Raw genomic sequence first — 22,428 nt, 5'->3', positions numbered from 1 at the left:
CTGGCGTTTAAACGCCAGTAAGCCTAGCAGTTGGGCGTTTAACGCCCAGTCTGGCACCATTCTGGGCGTTTAACGCCAGAAAGGGGCACCAGACTGGCGTTAAACGCCAGAAAAGGGCAACAACCTGGCGTTAAACGCCAGGAATGGGCACCAGCCCGGCGTTTAACGCCAGAAATAGCTCAAAACGTGGATTTTGATGCTATTTGGTGCAGGGATGACTTTTCCTTGACACCACAGGATCTGTGGACCCCACAGGACCCCACCATCACTCTCTCTCTTCTTCCCCCACTCACCAATCACCTCAATACCTCTTCCCCAAAAACCCTTCACCTATCAAATCCCATTTTTCTCTTCACCACTCACATCCATCCTTCATAAATCCCCACCAACCTCACCCTTCAAATTCAAACCACTTTCCCTCCCAAACCCACCCTCCATGGCCGAACCATTACCCCCCTCTCTCCTATATATACCCTTCTTCAACCCTTTCTTTTCTCACAACCTAAACACCCCTTCTTTCCCTTCTTGGCCGAACACACCACCTTCCCCCTCTTCCTCATTTCTTCTTCTTCTACTCTCTTTTTTCTTCTTTTGCTCGAGGACGAGCAAACATTTTAAGTTTGGTGTGGTAAAAGCGTTGCTTTTCCATAACCATTTATGGCATCCAAGGCCGGAGAAACCTCTAGAAAGAGGAAAGGGAAGGCAAAAGCTTCCACCTCCGAGTCATGGGAGATGGATAGATTCCTCTCAAGGGTGCATCAAGACCACTTCTATGAAGTTGTGGCCTTGAAGAAGGTGATCCCCGAGGTCCCCTTTTCACTCAAAAAGGGTGAATATCCGGAGATCCGCCATGAGATCCGAAGAAGAGGTTGGGAAGTATTTACCAACCCCATTCAACAAGTCGGAATCTTGATGGTTCAAGAGTTCTATGCCAATGCATGGATCACAAAGAACCATGACCAAAGTGTGAACCCGAATCCAAAGAATTATCTCACTATGGTTCGGGGGAAATACTTGGATTTTAGTCCGGAGAGTGTGAGGGTGGCGTTCAACTTGCCTATGATGCAAGGAGATGAGCATCCTTACACTAGAAGGGTCAACTTTGATCAAAGGTTGGACCAAGTCCTCACAACCATATGTGAAGAGGGCGCACAATGGAGGCAAGATTAGCCTTTCCTCACCTCATTTGTCACCTCTGTTATTCAGTTGGAGTTGACATAGAGGGAGATACCCCCATTGATGAGGACAAGCCCATCACCAAGAAAAGGATGGAGTACACAAGAGACCCCTCTCACCATGAGATCCCTGAGATTCCTCAAGGGATGCACTTTCCTCCACAAAATTATTGGGAGCAACTAAACACCTCCCTAGGAGAATTGAGTTCCAACATGGGACAACTAAGGGTGGAGCATCAAGAACACTCCATTCTCCTTTATGAAATTAGAGAAGATCAAAGAATCATGAGGGAGGAGCAACAAAGACAAGGAAGAGACATTGAGGAGCTCAAGCACTCCATAGGATCTTCAAGAGCAAGAAAGAGCCGCCATCACTAAGGTGGACCCGTTCCTTGATCTCCTTGTTCTTTATTCTTCTGTTTTTCGATTTTTATGCTTTATGTTTATCCATGTTTGTGTCTTGTGATCATTAGTGTCTTAGTGTCTATGCCTTAAAGTTATGAATGTCCTATGAATCCATCACCTCTCTTAATAAAAACGTGCTTAATTGAAAAGGAGAAGAATTGCATGAATTCTGAATTTTATAGTAGTTTAATTATTTTTGATGTGGTGGCATTACTTTTGTTCTCTGAATGTATGCTTGAACAGTGCATATGTCTTTTGAACTTGTGGTTCATGAATGTTGGCTCTTGAAAGAATGATGAAAAAGGAGACATGTTACTGAGGATCTGAAAAATCATAAAAATGATTCTTGAAGCAAGAAAAAGCAGTGAATACAAAAAAAAAAAAAAAAGAGAAAGAAGGAAGCAAACGAAAAAAAAAACCAAAAAAAAGAAAGAAAAAGAAAGAAATAAAGTTGTGATCCAAGGCAAATAAGAGTGTGCTTAAGAACCCTGGACACCTCTAATTGGGGACTTTAGCAAAGCTGAGTCACAATCTGAAAAGGTTCACCCAATTATGTGTCTGTGGCATGTATGTATCCGGTGGTAATACTGAAAGACAGAGTGCTTTGGGCCACAGCCAAGACTCAATAAGTAACTGTGTTCAAGAATCATCATACTTAACTAGGAGAATCAATAACACTATCTGGATTCTAAGTTCCTAAAGAAGCCAATCATTCTGAATTACAAGGGATAGAGTGAGATGCCAAAACTATTCAGAGGCAAAAAGATAAAAGCCCCGCTCATCTAATTAATACTGATCTTCATAGATGTTTTTGGAGTTCATTGCGTATTCTCTTCTTTTTATCTTATTTGATTTTCAGTTGCTTGGGGACAAGCAACAATTTAAGTTTGGTGTTGTGATGAGCGGATAATTTGTATGCTTTTTGGCATTATTTTTAGTATGTTTTCAGTATCTTTTAGTTAGTTTTTAGTATATTTTTATTAGTTTTTAGTTAAAATTCACTTTTCTGGACTTTACTATGAGTTTGTGTGTTTTTCTGTGATTTCAGGTATTTTCTGGCTGAAATTGAGGGACCTGAGCAAAAATCTGATCCAGAGACTCAAAAGGACTGCAGATGCTGTTGGATTCTGACCTCCCTGCACTCGAAGTGGATTTTCTGGAGCTACAGAAGCCCAATTGGCGCGCTCTCAATGGCGTTAGAAAGTAGACATCCTGGGCTTTCCAGCAATATATAATAGTCCATACTTTGCCCAAGATTTGATGGCCCAAAACCGGCGTTCAAAGTCACCTCAAGAAATTCCAGCGTTAAACGCCGGAACTGGCACCTAATTGGGAGTTAAACGCCCAAACTGGCACTAAAGCTGGCGTTTAACTCCAAGGAGAGTCTCTACACGAAATTGCTTCATTGCTCAGCCCAAGCACACACCAAGTGGGCCCGGAAGTGGATTTTTCTGTCATTTACTCATCTATGTACTAGTTTTCTATAAGTAGGACCTTTTACTATTGTATTAGAGAGCTTTTGATCATGTTTTGATGATTGAACCCTCTTTTGGGAGGCTGGCCATTCGGCCATGCCTAGACCTTGTTCTTATGTATTTTCAACGGTGGAGTTTCTACACACCATAGATTAAGGTGTGGAGCTCTGCTGTACCTCGAGTATTAATGCAATTACTATTGTTCTTCCATTCAATTCCGCTTGTTCTTTGTCCAAGATATCACTTGTTCTTCAACATGATGAAGGTGATGATTGACGCCCATCACCATTCTCACCCATGAACAAGGTGACTGACAACCATTCTTGTTCTACAAGCATCTGAGGCTTAGTGAATATCTCTTGGATTCCTGATTGCACGATGCATGGTTGATCGCCTGACAACCGAGTGCTCGCCTGACAAACGAGCCAACCATTCCGTGAGATCAGAGTCTTCGTGGTATAGGCAAGAACTGATGGCAGCATTCAAGAGAATCCGGAAGGTCTAACCTTGTCTGTGGTATTCTGAGTAGGATTCAATGATTGAATGACTGTGACGTGCTTCAAACCTGTAACCTACTGGGCGTTAGTGACAGACGCAAAAGAGTATTCCGGTAGGGGAGGGAACCAAACCGGTGATTGGCAGTACTGTGACAGAGTGCGTGCATTAGCTTTCACTGCGCGGATGGGAGGTAGCTGCTGACAACAGTGAAACCCTACACGAGCTTGCCATGGAAAGGAGTAAGAAGGATTGGATGAAGGCAGTAGGAAAGCAGAGAGACGGAAGGGAAGGCACCTTCATACACTTGTCTGAAGCTCTTACACCAATGATATACATAAGTATCACTATCTTTATATTCTATATTATTTTCATTCATCATCATACACATTTGAGTCTGCCTGACTAAGATTTACAAGATGACCATAGCTTGCTTCAATGCTAACAATCTCCGTGGGATCGACCCTTACTCACGTAAGGTATTACTTGGACGACCCAATGCACTTGCTGGTTAGTTGTGCGAAGTTGTGTAATGCCATGGTATTGAGCTACCACGTTTTTGGAGCCATTACCGGGGATTATGAGAGTTGTGAAAAAGTGTTGTTCACAATTTCGCGCACCACATAGTCACCCCACCTATGGAGGAACCAGATATCTCCACATCCACCGCAACTTCAAGCGGAGATAGCGATGACATTGGAGATGAGGGACACTCGGGACTCGACCACCCATTGCGCCTAACCTATAGCACGGAGGACCGTGCTAAGTTTTAAGTGTGGGGAGGTCGGCCGACCGATCTCCGTAGGTAACATCCGAATAAATTTTCGTTCCTTGAACTCCATTGTAATTAGGATAGGTTGCATGATTAGGTTTTAGTTGACACCATTCACATGATAAGTCTACTTGGTTGGAACAATGAAACTCTTTCTTAGGAAACCAATACTTTGGGGCAACCGTGGCATTGCCAATTTTAAATAATTTGATGCCAAATTTGCATGAAGAATTATATTTTGGAACATGGATTTTGAGTTAAGAACACAAGCTAGTGAGTTTTGAGCCTAATTGCGTGGTTACATTTTATAACCACTTATTCTCCTTCTTGTGTGCATTATTCTCTTTTCTATGATTGTAATCCTTGATTTGTTTGATTCTTTATGTCCATTATTTTGTGTATTCATGCATTTATATGATTGAGGCCATCATTTCATTAGCTCACTTACCCAAATGGCCTTGCCTTTGATCTTCCCTTGTTAGCCAAATTTGAGCCTACGATTAACCCACTTTGTTCTTAATTTAGCACATTACAAGCTGTAAAGCGAAAAAACAATGAATGTCCTTGATTTGGATCTTTGATTAGCTTAGGCTAGTGTGTGTGAGTATCATTCAAGTGTGGGAACCTTGGGACATTGGGTGAATCAAAGGGTAGTTTTGTATTTTTATTGAAATTATTGGAAATTGGGTACATGCTCATATATTGATCAAGTGTAAAACCTTATGCATTGATGCTCTTGTATATAGAAAAAAAAAAGAAAAAAAAAAGAAAAAGACAAAAGAAAAAGAAAAGAAAAGAAAGAGAGAAGAAAGACAATATGGAAAAGAAAAAAATATATATCTAGAAAAGAAAAAAAGAGAAAAAAGAGAAGAAAAGAAAGAAATAGAAAAAAAAAAGGGACAAAATGCCCCAAAGTAATGCTCAAATAAAAGTCAATGCATATGTGTTGTGAAATGAAAAGGGAATGCATGAGTATGCGGAAAGGTGAAGAATGGGTAGTTAGGTTAGAACTTAATTGTATAGGATGTCGTAGGTTAGATGGGGAGTCTGAGCCTATCAAAGATTCAAATCTCAAGCTCACTTGACCAAATATGCATCCTACCTTAACGCTAGCCCCATTACAACCTAAAGAAAAGACCTCATGATAATTGTATGCATGCATTGAATAATTGTTGATTGTTAGAAGAAAAACAAATCTTGAGAAGCATGATTAGGGGAGAATTGAGTGAATCAACCCCAAACACCGAGCGACTAGAGTGCAAACACTTCCGGTGAGGGTTTGATGCTCAATCCCTTGATTCCCGGATCTCATGAGCATTCCTCATGCAAGGTTGCATATATCGCATTTGATGCTCAAAATTGGCAAGTCCCATGCATTGACCACCATCGTACCCCATATGCTCGCGTACATCCTAGGAAGGTTGATTTGTTCCTAACCGAGTAGATAATGGCACTAGTCATAGTTGCATTCATATAAGTAGGTTGCACTTCATGAGTCTTATATTCTTATGATCCCTCGGTCTTCTGAGTTTCTTTTGCACTTCTCTAAGCATGAGGACATGCTAGAATCTTAAGTGTGGGGAGGTTGATAAACCCCATTTTGAGGGTTTATCTTGTGTTGATTTCAGGGGTTTTATCAATGATTCCACACACTTTCTATATGAAAATAAGAGATTTTGTGTTCCTTTCCTAGTTTTGCCCCGTAGATGAAAACATGCTTGTTTTGCACTAAAATAGATACATTTCTAATCTTCTCTTGATGCCATTCGATGCCGTGACCTGTATGTTAAGTGGTTTCAGAATATAGGGCAAGGGATGGGCCGGAAGAGAGAAGGAAGACGGGTGCAAAGGAAGGGAGCATGAGAATTGAGCCTTGGAAGTCTCAGCATGGGCGCGTGCGCGCACTTGACGCGTCCGCGTGGGTAGAGCAACTAGAAGTCGAAGCCAAGAGCCAAGCCACGAGCCGGCTTACGTAGCGGCTAAGCCATGATCTTCATGGGCGCGCACATGCACATCACGCCTCCGCGCACATTACAAGACGCCTCGGTGGCGCGCGCGCGTACCTTGCGCGTGCGCGCCGATGTTCGAATATAATTTTTTAAGAAGTCACGTGACTTAGGCGTGGAGGTAGTTGGGAATCCCATTTTTGGAAAATGCCTTGGCGGGAAAAGCTTAAGAGGACCAAAGGAGCAAGGGTTAAGGACTTTTAGTTCATTTTCTAGATTTTTAGATATTTTGGGGGGATAGTTAGTTACACTCTTGGAGAAGGAGAGAGAGATTCCAAGCTTTCACTAGGGTTCATCTTCATCCAATTTCTGAATTTTCAATCACTCTTTGGTGAGATCCATTACAATTCTCACTTCACTTTGTTCATGTCATAGATTTTCTTCTCCAATTTCAAGTAGTAGTTGTAATTGCTCAATTCTCATAGATCTAGAATTCAACTTTGTAATTTTGGATTCCATCAATACTTTGAGAATTTGGTTTTCATTGTGCTCTTTGATACTTGTTATTAGTTCCTTGTGTTGCAATACTTTTAATTCTACTTTTCTCTCATTTTACTATGACTTTCATTCTTGCTCACCAAATGTTTGATAAAATGTCAACACTAGTTATGGAGTAGAAATTTCTTACTTGGCATAGGGTTTGGGTCATTAGAAGAAGTTGAATAGTTGTGTCAATTGTTGATTTGGAATTAGGGATTGCTAATTGACTTGGAGTGCACTAAAGCTAGATTCCCATGAGGTGAAGCTAGGACTTGTGACTCAAGTTGATTATTTTCATTTGACTTTCCTCTTTACCTAGGGGATAACTAAATGAGGCAAGGCCTAATTGTTGTCATCATTGAATGAACTATAAGGATAGAACTTCTAATGCCAACCCTAAGCCAAGTCTTTTAATGATTGATTGTTTGTTTCTCATTACTTTGCTAAACCTTCAAAGAAACCTAACAAGGCTTTCTAATCAATAAGATGCACACTTTGGCAATTCCAAGGGAGGACGACTTGGGAGACTAGTACTCTCGGATATAGATTGTAGGATTGTTTGGTACGAGATTTAAGTGTCGATTAGACTATACTCACGATCATATTCATCTTTGAATTCTAATTCGGCATGCAAAATTTCGTTTATCAAATACAAACGGAACTGCCACTAGAGAACGCAGACGGGACTGCTGAAAGAGAGCGAAAACTATATGATTTCTTCATGAGAATAGATAAGCAGCGGATGACAATGGTGTTTGATCATTCGATTCGGAAAGACACAAGACAGAGAGAACATGCTAGTCGTTGAGGTGAAAAAGTATCAAAGGAGTAACAAAAGGTAAGGAAAAATAGCATAGAAAAAAATGCAAAAACTACTGTAATTTCACCGCAAGAAAAACAACATATCCTCTTCAAGAAGGATACCATGGCTCTGATACCATGTTAGAAACAAGAGACTAAACTAGAGAAATGATTTGTGTATTATTGAGTATATTCAAGTTGTCTATTCAAATTGTGTAGAATGATACAATATAAAAGGATATTTATAGGTACTAAGAAAATCGTAATAATAAAGACGTAATATCCTATAACAAATATTCAGATATACTAAATAATACTAATTGATCCTAATTGATATTAATTATATTCTAACAAATATTAAGTATATAAAATAGTCGTAATACTTTTTGATATCAGAATGGCACCGTCAAAAGCATGAATATAAATAATAAAGATGTTACAACTAATACACACTCTAATACACAAAAAATCAGAAAATGAAACAAGTTTGCAAAGTAAACTAAATGCATGCAGAAGTGAGACAAAATCTCATTTCTTTTTGTCTATTTCTGATTATTTTCTTTCCAAGATACCTAGCAACACATAATAAGTGAATATGAATAATAATCAACAAAAGTTTGATAAAGAAAATCAAGATCCTTCCCATCTGATTCAAACAACTAAAATGAAATGATTAACCAATCTCCAGTTTGAAGATTATTATTGTATAACAATGTAATGTAATAGTCTTCTTCCTCCTCCCGTACCTTTTTCTATTCCTCATGCTTTCTAGCTAAACTTACCCAATAAATTCCCACAAGCCACAACTGCTGAACTATTGTCATATATCAATACATAATAATTAATTTTAGTGCACAGGTAATATTTTTAAAATAGTTATTTGCACTATTATACATATTATTTTAAATAAATGATAACTTAAATTATTTATATTATATATTAAATAATATAAATAACATTTATATTTTAAATTTATTAAGTATTAAGATAAAAAAATTATATAATAAATAATGTTATAAAGATTAGTTAATTTAAACATAAATGAACGGTATGGTTTTTACAAAAAAATTTAAATTAAAAAAAATTATTTATCATATATAATAATTTTTGATATATGTGATTTCATATATATATATATATATATATATATATATATATATATATATATATATATATATATATTAGGCTTATTTATTTAATTATGTGAAAAAAAATTTTAATTTTTTATTGTATCAGTAAATAATATTTAAAACTAAAAAAATAATTACAAATTTTCTTAATTTGAATACAAAAATCTCTTATAAAAATATATCCAACTTTTATATATACTAAATGTTGTAATATTTAATAATATAGTATTTATTATAACAATGACTCAAAATATTAATCCAATATATATTCAGAATTGGTAAGACCTCAAAGTAAGTAAGAGCAACCTAAACCCATTGTTAGGATCAAAAATTCTATTTAGGGTTTTACTTTAATGCCTAATGTAGATGAATTTTACGTATCCCCTTTTAAATTGGCTCAAATTAGATCTCCGTAGCTAGTTAAATATAGTAATGAGTATTTGGGAGCATAATTATCAAAATTAAATCGGTAATCGAATTGGCTAAATTAGTGGTTCACTAATTCAACCGATAGATTATGATTGAACCAGTTGACTCGGTTTCACATAAATAAAAAATATAATAACATATTTGATATAAAAAGAATAATTATATAATTAATAAAAATATTTGATATTTGTATTTATACATGCTTAATAATATTTATATTAATTATTATGCATAGTAAAATATATCATTATTTAAATATAAATGAGTATAAAATTAAAATAATATCTAATAAAATTATTGTACATTTTTACTATATAATTAATAATTAGAATTTTTTATTTTAATAAATTAAATAAAAAATTTATTTACTAAAATAAATAATTTTAAAATTATTACAAAAATATGTTATCTACTCGTATCTCGTTTACACGGTAAACGAGATAATTTTTAATGTATCTTGTTTATAGTGTAAACGAGATATATGTATTTGTAAATATAAAAATATATTTTTTAAAAAATAATAAAAAATATTAATAATTTAAATTGGATAAAACTCTTAAAAATAAAATCTTAAAAACGTCATTGAAAAAAAAAATCCTAGCAGAGAAAGAGTACGTACTCCGTACTCAAAGAGAATGAGAGAAGGAGAGAGCGGGGGCGAGCAGTTGAGGGTGAAACACGGTTAGGAAGATGGTCATGCCGTTGGAAGAGATAAGGGGGAGAGCGTGGGTGGGTGTGTATCCAGTGTTAAAGATGGTTCTTCTCGAGAAGGGTTAGAAAAGCCATCCAATGTCTCTTTTCGAGATAAAGTCATTGGTGCAGAAAAGTCTAAGGCCTTTGCATTAGTAGGGTCTTTATCTGGGGATGGTATCGCGACGGTCACAGGTAAGCAGGGTGATTCTCGTCCACCAAGTGTCAATTTTACCAAGGGCTGAACCTTACAAGGAAGCCATCGTGATCAAGGTGCTCGATAAGCATTATGGCTACACGGTTCTCATGCATAAGCTTTGGATAGTATGGCGCATCAAAGGAGGGTTTGATTTGTTGGATGTGGGGTTTGGATATTTTTTGGTTAAATTTGATATTGCTGCATATCGTGAGAAAGTCATTCTTGGTAGCCCGTGGTTGATAGACGGTCACTATGTTGCAGTAAAGCCATGGGATGTGGATTTTAGGCCATGCGAAAAATCCTTTGGATCAACGCTGGTATGGATTCGAGTCTCGGGACTTCCAATTTGGTGCTACCAGGAACAAGCAATGCTGCGAATTGCTTCTGCAATAGGGATTCCGGTGAAAGTAGATTTGGCCACTAAGCTTGCAGAAAGAGGAAAATATACCCGAGCTTGTGTTCAAATTAATCTTGAGTTGCCTGTAATTAAAATATTATAGTAGAGGGTGTGACTTATGAAGTGGAGTATGAGAGTTTACAGTTGATTTGTGCTACTTGTGCACGGTATAGGCATGATAAATCGTTGTGCATGGAGAAGGAGTCCTTGGAAGAAAACGGAAATTCCTTTGGTGATGGAAAAAATAATGAATCCCCGACACTAGTGCCACACAACAATCATGAGATTCAAAAAGAGGCTGAATCAGAAGCTCGTGATTTAGGTGAGAATCCTCGTAATTTGTGTGAGAAATTAGGAGTTGGTAAAGGGAAGGATGTGGTTACGGAATCATTGGCTCCTCACGTGCCTGATGGTCATGTTAATGAGGCATGCATAGATGATGAAGAGGGCTGGCAACAAGTGCTGCGTAAGGGAAAATTCACAATGGGCCAGTCATCAGGTTTGAAGGACCAAGATGGAAAGCAGCACAAGTTTGGTTCGAGAAGGATTCCAAGGCCCAATTTGCATGATGATGGAGGCAAATCAATTGGCATTAGGATGGGGAAGCGAGAAAAACATGAAATTGTGCCATCTCCATCGCGCAGAACTCCTGCACGTCGTGGAATTTCTATACGGAAGCGTCCTCGGCCTTCCTCCTTGCAGAACTCGCCAGTTGATAAAAATGGTGGCACATCGGAAAAAACTTTAGTAGATGGAAGCATGGCAGGTGCAGTGTCAGGAGGTCCGAAGGTGGCAATTATTAAGGATCAGAGTGTACCAGTACTGCAGGACAAACCACCTATTGAGGTTGGTGATTCTGTTTAGAGTTTATGTTCTTATTTATTCTGTCCCTATTATTTATGGATAGTTTAAATATGATTGTTTGGAATATTAGGGGTGCTTCTAATAAGTTAGCCCGGGTGCATTGTAAGGAACTTGTTAGGAAATTTAGACATGTTTCTTTATTGTGGTTGAAACTCACTCCCCTTTTCAGCATTTAAAATTATTTTGGGAAAGGTTGGGGTATCACTCTGTTGGTATAGTAGAAGCAGAGGGGCATAAGGGAGGTATTTGGTTTCTATCCTCTATGAAGGGTGTTTGTTGTAAGTTCATTGATGCTTTTGATCAGGGTGTTACTGTTGAGGTTCACTTTGATAATTTAATTTGGAGGTGTAGTGGTATTTATGGCAGTCCTCAATTTAAGAAAAGGATTCTCCTTTGGGATTATCTTGTTGCACAATCCATGATTTTTCAAGGACCTTGGATTGTTCTTGGTGATTTTAATGAAGTCAAGTTTTCTCATGAATCTAAGGGCTGTCAATTTTCTCATCAAAGAGCAGACATGTTTGCGACTTCATTAGGGGATAGTGGTTTGTTTGATCTGAAGACTATTGGGAGGCAATTTTCTTGGTACAGGAGGGTGAAAAATTATGTTGACGTGGCAAAAAAGCTTGATCAAGTCTGTATCAATAGTAGTTGGTTATCTATCTTTCCAGAGGCTTATGCAGAAGTTTTAAATAGGCTTCAGTCTGATCATTGTCCTATTCTGGTGCGTTGTAAAGGTCGTCCTCAGCCTAAAGGGAATCGACCTTTCCGATTTGTTGCTGCTTGGGCTACTCATCCTGGGTATAGGGATATTGTGAACCAGTCATGGTGGTCTGGTAATAGAGAGATTCATGGCAAGCTTTCGGAAGTACAGAAGAATTCACTAGAGTTTAACTCGAAGGTATTTGGTAACATTTTTGTTAAGAAATGTGAATTAGAGCAACAGATTAATTATTTACAAAAGCGTTTAGAAGTGGTGGATAGTATTTATTTGCGTCAGAAAGAGCAACAGTTGCTTGATGATTATAATAATACTCTAGTGCAAGAAGAGCTCCTATGGTTCCAAAAGTCCAGAGAGAAGTGGGTTAGGTTCGGGGATAGGAATACAAGATTCTTTCATATTCAAACTCTTGCGCGAAGGAAGCATAATAAGATTCATGGCCTTTTTCTCAAGGATAGAGTGTGGGAAACTGATCCAGAGGTTTTGAGTCAAGAAGCAGAGTCTTTCTATAAAAACTTATTCTGTCATTTGGATGATGTTGATTTGGGTTGCCTTGGTGATGTGCCTCTTCCTTCTCTGAATGAGGAAGCTTGCAATAATCTTACGGCACCAGTTACTATGGAGGAAGTCAAAACAGCTGTTTTTCACATGAACTCTTTTAAAGCTCCGGGACCTGATGGATTTTAAGCTTTCTTCTTCAAAGAATATTGGGAGATCATTGGTCTTGATGTTTGGAAGATGGTTAAGCAGTCATTCTCCGGTGTTACTCTTGATCCGAGAATGTTGGAGACTTTACTGGTTCTCATTCCAAAGGTTGAATCACCGGCATCTATGAAAGATTTCAGGCCGATTAGTCTCTGCAATGTAGTTTACAAGATCATCACGAAGGTCCTTGTTAATAGGCTTCGTCCTCATCTTGCGGAGATTGTTGGCCCGCTTCAAGGAGGATTTATTCCGGGACGAGGAACTCCTGATAACATCATTATTGCTCAAGAAGTCCTCCACTTTATGAAGAAGACTAAATCAAAGAAAGGCACACTGGCCTTTAAGATTGATCTGGAGAAAGCTTATGACAGAGTTGACTGGAGGTTTTTAGCTCATACCCTTAAGAGCTTTGGTTTTTCTATTCCTACACTTAATTTGATTATGAATTGTGTCACTGCTTCTTCTTTATCTATTCTTTGGAATGGGAGTCGTCTGAATGGCTTTACTCCTAGCCGAGGTCTTAGACAAGGAGACCCTATGTCACCCTATCTTTTTGTGTTGTGTATGGAACGATTGGCATGCTTTATTAGTCATCAGGTTGATTTGGGCTTGTGGGAGCCGGTTGCTATTTCTAGAGGGGGACCAAGAATATCCCACTTAATGTTTGCAGATGACTTGCTTCTATTCTGTAAAGCTATAAAGAGACAAGTGCAAAATGTGATGTTGGTTTTAGAGACTTTTTGCAAAGCATCTGGGATGAAGATTAATGTGGAGAAGTCTAAAGCGCTTTGCTCTAAGAATGTCTCTGCAACAAGAAAAGAGATTTTCACTGGTGTATCCTCTATCAGATTTGTCCAGGACTTGGGCAAGTATCTTGGAGTTACCCTTAGCCATTCTAGGGTGACTCGTTCAGCTTTCAATGGTGTCCTGGATAAGATTCGGAGTAGGCTAGCAAGTTGGAAAGGGAGTTTACTCAATCGGGCTGGTAGACTCTGCTTGGTTAATTATGTTGCCGCCGCTATTCCCACGTACCAGATGCAGGTCTCTATTTTTCCCAAAGGAATCATTAGTAAATTGGAGTCTATGATGAGGAACTTTATTTGGAAAGGACAAGTTGATGGAAGAGGATTGAATCTTGTTAGTTGGAAGGTACTGGTTACTCCAAAAAAATATGGAGGTTTGGGGATTAGAGATCCTTATTGTGTAAATATTGCTCTTCTTGGGAAGCTAGTTTGGACTTTTTTCCAGCAGCCAAACAGGCTATGGGGCCAATTGTTGGATGCCAAGTACCGATCATCTCTATATGACTATTTTAGTTATCCTAAGAACAAGGACTCTCCCATTTGGAGGTGTCTTTGCAAGGCTTGGAAAGTGTTGAAGGATGGGTTTGCTTGGTGTATTGGAGATTTGAACCAGAATTTTTGGTTTTCTAGCTGGAGGAGAGAAGGACGGTTATCTAATGAGATGGATTATGTTCACATTTCTGATTCGAATCTCCGGATACAGGATATTTGGTCAGTTGGTAGGTGGCATTTGGATACTCTTTATTCTCCTTTATCTCAAAATCTGAAAGGTAATATTCTTTCTTACAATCCAGATGAACAAGCAGGTCCGGAAGTGGGTTGGTATTGGAGTGGGTCTGCTGCCAAAGTCTATAACTCACGCAATGGTTACTTGTGGTTGTGTAAGCAACTGTTTGGTTGGGAGGAGCGGGAGAATTGGTTTTGGCTTTGGCGTCAGCTTGTTCCGGAAAAGCATAAATTTTTGGGTTGGTTGTGTCTTAAGGAGGCTCTTCCTACTGCAAGTTTTCGCTTTAGAAGAGGGATGTCGTCATCGGATAGGTGTCCAAGATGTCTTTCTAGCCAGGAATCGGTTTTACATTGTATTCGGGATTGTCCAAAAGCTCAGCTTGTCTGGCATAGGTTGGATATTTCTTGTCATCCTTTGAATTTGAAGAACTGGTTCTTGTATCATAGCAGAGAGCATCCGTTTAAGTTCTTTTCGGGACTTTGGTGGATATGGCAAGCAAGGAATAATGACATATTTAATCCCCATGAAACTTGGCCTCTGGAAAAAGTGATTTGTCTGGCATTAACCTCAGAAAAAGAGCTTAGGAATATTTTTGAATTACAACGTATGTCCCTTCCCTCTACTCTAAATGGTTTTTGGAATCCTCCATCCATTGGTACTTTTAAGATTAATTGTGATGCTAGTTATTTTGGTTCGGGTGATAGTGTTAGTTTTGCTTGTGTTATTAGAGATTGTAATGGGAGCTGGCAAAGGGGGTATTTGGGAATGATTGAGAGTAATAGTATTCTTCAAGGAGAATTGTATGCTATTTGGAGAGGATATCTCTTAGCTTGGGATGTAGGTCAATGAGATGTTATTTGTGAGACGGATTGTGTGGAAGCATTTAAATCTTGTTACTCAAGATGGTTTTGGGTTTATTGATCCATTGGTGCTCAAAATAAGAGATATCATGCATTGGAATTGGCGTGTTGACTTTCGTTTAATTATGAGAGATGCAAACACGGTGGCAGATACGATGGCAAAGATGGCGATGAAGTTACAACTTTCGCATGTGGAGCTTCTTTCACCTTGGGAGGAGTTTAAGAGTAGTCTTAAACAGGACTTCTCCTCTATTTAAGCAGTTTCTTATTTTATTTGTTTTGTTTTTCTTTGTTTAATTTATTTCACTCACCAAAAAAATCTTAAAAATAAAACATTTCAAATAATAGAGAAGATTGATAATTTTGTATAACAGGAAAGATGGGTAGTTTTAAAAATGGAATACTATTAACACGTTTATTTTTTTCGATTATTGAAATAAGTAAAAGCACATGAGTAGCACCGTTAAACTGCTCGTTGTTAATACGGTTACCTTTTTTTAACTATCCACTATTAATACTATTGCTTCTTCTACTGCTTCTATTCACTGCCCATTATTATATACTTTAAAATTTTTATGTATTTTCTTGAGTATTAATTTTTAAATTTAAATTATATATTTTAAATTTTATTTATTATATGAGAGTACATAAAAAATAATATATATTAATACTTAAAGAGAGTATATACAAAATTTAAAAATTTTGTCAGTTAAAAATTATATCTCAATTAAAAATTTAATAAATAAATTATATCTTAATTAAAAATTTGAAGTATTATTTAAATTTATTTAGTGTAAATTCTAATAAAAAAATCGCCAATGGATGAAAGTAGTGGAACAAGCAACAGTGTTAATAGTGAGTAGTTAGATAAAAGATAACCATATTAATAGTGTGCAGTTTAACATACTTTTACCTATTTCAAACGGCTGAGAAAAATAACGTGTTAATAATGTTCTATTTTTAAAACCATTTATCTTTTTTATTATATAAAATCGTTCATCTTTCTTATTATTTGAAAGGTTCTATTTTTAAGAATTTGGTCCAATTTAAATTATTAATATTTTTTAAAAAAATATTTTTTATATTTACAAATACATATATCTCGTTTACGAGATAATTTTTAATGTATCTCGTTTACCATGTAAACGAAATACGAGTAGATGACATATTTTCATAATAATCTTTAAAATTATTTATTTCAGTAAATAAATTATTTATTTAATTTATTAAGATAAAAAATCCTTAATAATTATCATATAAAATGATAAGGAACAACATAGTCTAGTAGCAAAGAGTGCATGTTACTAACAAAAAGGACTTGGGTTTAAACATGTCTTTATCAATTTTAAAATTTTTACGGCTCCGGTTCATTGATTTTTTGGTCAAATTAGTCGTTTCGGTCTTATTTTGATAACTATGCTTGGGAGAGCGTGGTAGGCCCCTTTTCCGTCTCTGACTCTCTTTTATCTTTATCTCTCTTTTTTCTTCGGTCTTTTTAGCCGACGACATAGTTATCAAATTTGGACCGGACTGGCCAGTTCGACCGAAAAATTAATAAATCGAATTTTAAATTGGTTCGTATTAACATTTTAACCAGACAAATAAACGAATCGGTCAAACTCAAAAAATCCGATCAAATTCGGTCTAAACCGAGACTCGAACCGGACCAATTGACCCACTGATATTAGCATCACTCAATTTCAAAAATTCAGAATATATACTAGGCGTTGGGGGTTCGAACTTGAGTTATTGGGACAAATTTTCTCTTTGTATTATATAGTATCTTTTAATAAATATAGTACTAACTATTAGACATATCCTAATTAATAACTAGTGTATTAATTCTTTTAGTCATGTAAATTTAAGATATTTTTTATCTTTTTATTCAATAGTGTTCATATTAATTTAATTTATTTTTTATTTTATACTTACTTTTTTAAAAATGAATTATTTTTTAATTATATATAATTATTAACATAAAAATTAAACTTTAATAAATATCTTTAAATTAAAAAAGATAAGCAAAAGATTTTTATTAATCAATGACATATTTTTGTTATTGATATTTATATAACATCTATTAATATTAATATTTTTTAATATATATTTGAATAATGTAATAGATACTAATTAATTAATGAATCAAAAAATAAGTTAATTTGATATAAAAAAATTAAATTTTATATAATTATTTAATTATGACCGGGTTAACCGGTTGAACCTGTGACCCACCGGTTGACCCAGTGACCTGTCTGAATCGATTGCCGGATCGGTTCTGATAACTATGACCGACGGAGATTTTTGTCTCGTATAATTTTTTTGTAAAAGTAATTTTATTCTATAAATTTTTGTATCATAATTTATAATATTATGACAATAAAGTAGAATTATATACACAAATATACATAGGTATAAATTAAATTTAAATTTCTAATAAATTAATTATCTAAAAATGAGGCATATTAATCTAAAATAAGAAAAAATAATTTATAATTGTTTTCTTTTTATTTTCAACATAATTCAATATTTTAATTCTCTACGTATTTCTAAATATAAGTTTTAACTATTTATTATTTTCTATTCATTTGCAAAAATTTTATTTACTATTAAAGCAATTTATTTCGACACTAATTAATTAAATCTCGGTTGAACTTTTTTTTTATAGAAGTCATATTTTATTTTGAAATAAGGCGTTTTGATAGATACTTCATCGATAATACAAGTCCAACTCAGAAAAAATCAATCAAATAGAGATTTTTGCGATAACATTGCCCATTAGTAATTCACTTTCTTACTCTCAATTGGATCTTTTATGTTTGGTTGGAAGGAAAGAAATAGAGAGAAAGGAAATAGAAAAAAAAAATTAAGTAGATTTTTATTTTATTTATATGTGTTTGGATGAAAGAAAAAAAAATATATTATAAAAAGATAATTTTATTCTTATATTATAAAAGATATTGAAAAAAATAAAAAGATAATATTAGAAGTAGAGAGAAAGAGTTAGTTTTCTCTCCATTTTTTCCACTAATTTTTTTCATCCCTTTTTCTTTCTCTCTCATGTCTCTCTTCAACCAAATAATAAAAAATAATCATTTTTCTTTCCATCTTTTTTCCTCCTTTTTTTTCTTTCTATTTTTCCTTCAAACAAACATAGCCCAGACACACGTGCAACCAACTGTCGCGCTGATTCTTATACTACCATGTGTAAGCTATCTACAAATGCATAAAGAATCTCTATAAACAACATCTACATGTTATAATTCACCTAATAACCTTTACAAAGAAGGTTGAACACCTCTAAAAAATTGGAATGGTAAAAAAGTTAATCGGTTAATTTTTTAGGAGCTCTATATATGATGTTTATTTTGGTTGAATGATAGTTTGGAATATTTAAAAAAAAAAAAGTAGAAATAGAATAGTTTTTGAAGCAAACAAATTTGATTGAAAATTTGAGTATGATCAAACGATTCTTATTTTAAACGTGTTTTAATATTTATTTTAATTTAAATTATCTTTTGAATTTGGTTAAATGTATATATTAAGGGAAAGCCTAGGGGGCAGCAACTTTATCAAATTCTAGCCAGTATATAACCAGCAAAGAAGAGTGAGCCATTAGATGAAATCTCATACTAATCTCACACCATTAAAAACTTCATTGATAACTATTTGATAGCTATAAATCCTAAAAGTTATTGGCCCCTAACATTCCTCGTATATTAATTATGGTTTAAAATATTTTCTGCACGACATATATGTAACTGAAAGAAATGTCGAATAATTATTGTTAATTTTATTTTATTACTTTGATTTTACTTTGTAGATTTATGACATTTGTGTAGACGAAGGTCATGGGAAGTATAAATAGTTGTTAGGGTGCACACGTATAAATAATTAGGAAAAAGACTTACTATAATAGCTAATGATGTGAAAGTATACAACTATAATATTTATTCTTTACAAGTTGAAATTAAAATTGTTATTGATTTTTCACTAAGACTTAAATATCTCCTGTATATATATATATTAGATATAAGTGTTCATATATAAGATTTGATGTACTAAAATTGTTTTAATTAGTTACTATTGATTTTAAAATTACTATCTCAATTTTCTAATCTGATTTTATAATATTTTTAATCAAATTTATTTAAATATTTTTTTATTTGTTAAAAATATGATGAATTTACATTGACCAGGGTTGGTTCACAATTGCTAAGTTGACAATGATAATAATGTTGATTCATAATTGTTAGATCTCTAATAGTTAACATTGCCCAACAAATTAAATACAATTGTTTATAAAATATCTTGACCTAATTAAATTTACTTCAATTTTTTATACAAGCACTTCTCTGCCAGCCAATAGCTATAAGTAATATAAATATATTATTTGAATTATATGCATGATATATTTGATGTTTTTACCAGCAATTAATGCACAACAATATGTAATATTAAATTAGTGCACAACCCGCGCTATGGACTATGGTCTTACACTAGTTCACCTAATAACAATAGCAACAGCAAAATCTCACTATCTCAGCATAACATCATGAGAATTCAAGGCCATCCTTCGGCCTACTGAATGCATTTGTATACAATTTGATTGGCCCAATATCCCACAAAAAATGGTTAGTCTTTAACATTTTAATGCCATTGTTAAACTCAACTAATCATCCGACAAATTGGAGGAGCATGCAGTTAAAGCTTCCTTTTTCTGCAAAATCTTCAGCGCAGCTACAGCTCAATTCAGCAGCACCAGGGGCAGGTGTCATTCACAGGGAGAAACGCGCTATTTCTACATGTATGTATGTTTTTTCACATCCATACCATAGCACTTGGTGTACTTGAAAACATGTTTCATCGAATTATGGATGATAAATGCTCTCACTTGAGCTACTACTGAGGAAATTCCAATTTTATATTACACCTATTTAGTACGGAGGTTTCAACAGCGCAGGCAAATAAAGGGCATAACAGTCAAATTGGGGGTTAAAAATAAAAAGAAAAACTAAGGACAAACTTCTCTTCATGATAGACTCCTCCTTCTTTATAAGAAAGTCACAGGACAACAGAGAAAAAGACAACATAAAAATGGAATATAGTATCCTGTCACCACCACATCCATAAACAACACTGGTAAGAGACTACTAGTCTGACTAGAGAGAATTTATAAGCCCGGTTTTGAACAAAAGGCTATATGATAAAAGAGGCTTACAAAAATATGTTTTTTTCTGCTTAAAATGAAAACAACAAACTGCCAATGTTGCCATAAATGGAATCAAATCTTTAGTTCTTTGGGCCAATATCCTTCAGGGCACAAATCTGCTCCTCACCCATAGCAGACATGACAGAGACAACAAGGTCCTTACCCTCAGCAAACCCATCCTTAATCTGCATCAACCAATCAGTGATACACATAAATACACCATTTATAGGAACATAACACAACCATACACGAATTGCATTAAATTGTACAAACCTGAGACAGGAGAGAATCATCAGTAGGGAGCCTGAGATCATCCTTGGTGTTTCCATTTTCAGTGAGCAGACTCACCTATAATACAACCATTTAAGACAGCACACATTAAGAATACAAACACACTAATAATGACAGTAAAAAGGAATATGCAGAAGAATGTAAATGCCTTAATATTACACTAATGCAGTAAGTTTTCATAAAAGAAATAAAATCTTTGCAGTTTCCAGTGCATTGAAAATTTATAAATTTAATTTTACCCCTTCAGCAACCCTAATCAGTAGATTCAAGTTAACAAAACCATAATAATAGTAATAAGTAATAACAACAATATGAGTAAATCAATTAAACAAATGGAATTCTTGGAAACTTACAAATCCATCCTCAGAGATATCAATGAGCTGGTAGTCAGTACGATTCACATGGGGAACCTGACAAGAAGAAATAGCAATTACCGAATGTTATTATGATGTGCAACTTCATGGAGCACACACAATAAATTACACCTCAAAAAGTGGCAAGGAAAGAAACAAAGAAAACGATGAGGAGCACACATACATCACAGTTGTGAGAAGAGGGAACGATATCTTCGAGCTTCTTGGCAGTGAAGATATCAATTCCAACAAAGTGGCACTTAGCGTGACCGTGCTTTCCAGTCTTTGAAGTCGAAACTTCAACAACCTGCCCACAGAAATAAAAAAAGCCCATCGATAACACAGCACACAAATTCGGCAAATCAATCCACAAATTGAATTCAATAGATAACAACACTAGAATTAATTAATCAATTAATCATGGATGCAAATAACAAATCAAGCACGCAAGCAAGTACAATAAGTCACCATCAACAGATTAGATCAGCAAACCCTAGAAAAACAAAAGCACACAGACTAGATCTAGAAAGAAGAGTCGTACTATAAATCAATTCAATTAATCAGTGAATTAATCATTTGATAAAGGGAAATGAAGACACTGAAGGGAGAACCTTGCAGGGACGGCCCTTGATGACGATGTAACCGTTCTTGCGGATGGTACCGGCTTGCTGAGGGTAAGTCTTGGAGGCTCCGGCGTCGGCCTTCGACTCGAAATGGTGCTCCTCGTCCGACATATCCAACGGTGATTTCACTGAATTTGGAGTGAGTCAGAGAGAAATGAGAAGAAGGAGAAGAGGGAGAGAGAGTAGATGTATCTTTCTTTCTGCTTTTGTTTGTTTATATTCACTGCAATCGCCACGGAATCTAGGGTTTCACATTTTCAATTGCTGATCTTGGTATGCCAATCACCACCGTTGGATTCAGTCTACCAGTGTCCGTTGGATCATAAATATCAGCAGCTAGCTGCGTCCCTTCTACGCTGATTCTTATGGGCTCAGGCCCAATTTAAACAGACGCTCTCTTCAATTCGAGACCATGCATAACCCTGATTGCGCTTTAGCCGAAAACGAGAAAAACGGAAAAAGTAGCGCAAAAACTAACTAAACTTCTGCTTTGTAGCCAAAAACACAAGGTGAAACTGAAACCTCACACAAGATGATATTCAAAGTCAAGACCCACGTCCAAAACAAAAAATCAAGACAAGAAAAAAAAATGATATTCAAAGTTGTTTTATGTAAAATTAATGTTCAATTTGGTTTCTAAACTTGTATTTGGATCTTACTTTAGTCTTTAAAATTTTAATTATCTTTATTTAGTCTCTAAATTTTGAAAACATAGCTCATATTAGTTTTTAAATCAATTTTTAACGTATGTTAATAGAATACTATTATAGATAGGGAAATAGATCCTCTCCATTTTTTTTGTCACTGGAGAGAATAAA

At 35.4% G+C, this 22,428-nt stretch overlaps 1 protein-coding gene and 1 pseudogene across 1 annotated transcript; one reads left to right on the top strand and one right to left on the bottom strand.

The window, feature by feature from the left end:
- LOC130935304 (uncharacterized) overlaps window positions 1–15,391 on the top strand; it is a 41,367-nt pseudogene extending 25,976 nt beyond the window's left edge.
- Window positions 15,392–20,146: 4,755 nt separating this feature from the next.
- LOC130936811 (eukaryotic translation initiation factor 5A-2-like) lies at window positions 20,147–21,854 on the bottom strand. The gene is made up of 5 exons (XM_057866970.1): window positions 21,599–21,854; window positions 21,172–21,294; window positions 20,988–21,044; window positions 20,617–20,691; window positions 20,147–20,528 (listed from the first exon to the last, which is right to left on the bottom strand). The coding sequence occupies exons 1-5, from the start codon at window positions 21,719–21,721 to the stop codon at window positions 20,424–20,426; spliced, it is 483 nt and encodes a 160-aa protein (XP_057722953.1). The 5' UTR covers window positions 21,722–21,854; the 3' UTR covers window positions 20,147–20,423.
- Between the last annotated feature and the right edge of the window lie 574 nt (window positions 21,855–22,428).

The sequence above is a fragment of the Arachis stenosperma genome, chromosome 1 (genome assembly GCF_014773155.1).
Source record: "Arachis stenosperma cultivar V10309 chromosome 1, arast.V10309.gnm1.PFL2, whole genome shotgun sequence".
Lineage (NCBI taxonomy): Eukaryota > Viridiplantae > Streptophyta > Magnoliopsida > Fabales > Fabaceae > Arachis > Arachis stenosperma.
Note: the sequence above shows the minus strand (reverse complement) of the source record. Positions and strands in the feature narration are given on the sequence as shown.

Bases quoted from the DNA above. Each gene is read 5' to 3' on its own strand.
- LOC130936811 (XM_057866970.1), bottom strand. From the start codon at position 21,721: ATGTCGGACGAGGAGCACCATTTCGAGTCGAAGGCCGACGCCGGAGCC. The intron at 21,295-21,598 runs GTTCTCCCTTCA...TTCTGTGGGCAG, and splicing joins TCAAGGGCCGTCCCTGCAAG to GTTGTTGAAGTTTCGACTTC. The intron at 20,692-20,987 runs GTAAGTTTCCAA...GTTGTATTATAG, and splicing joins ATATCTCTGAGGATGGATTT to GTGAGTCTGCTCACTGAAAA.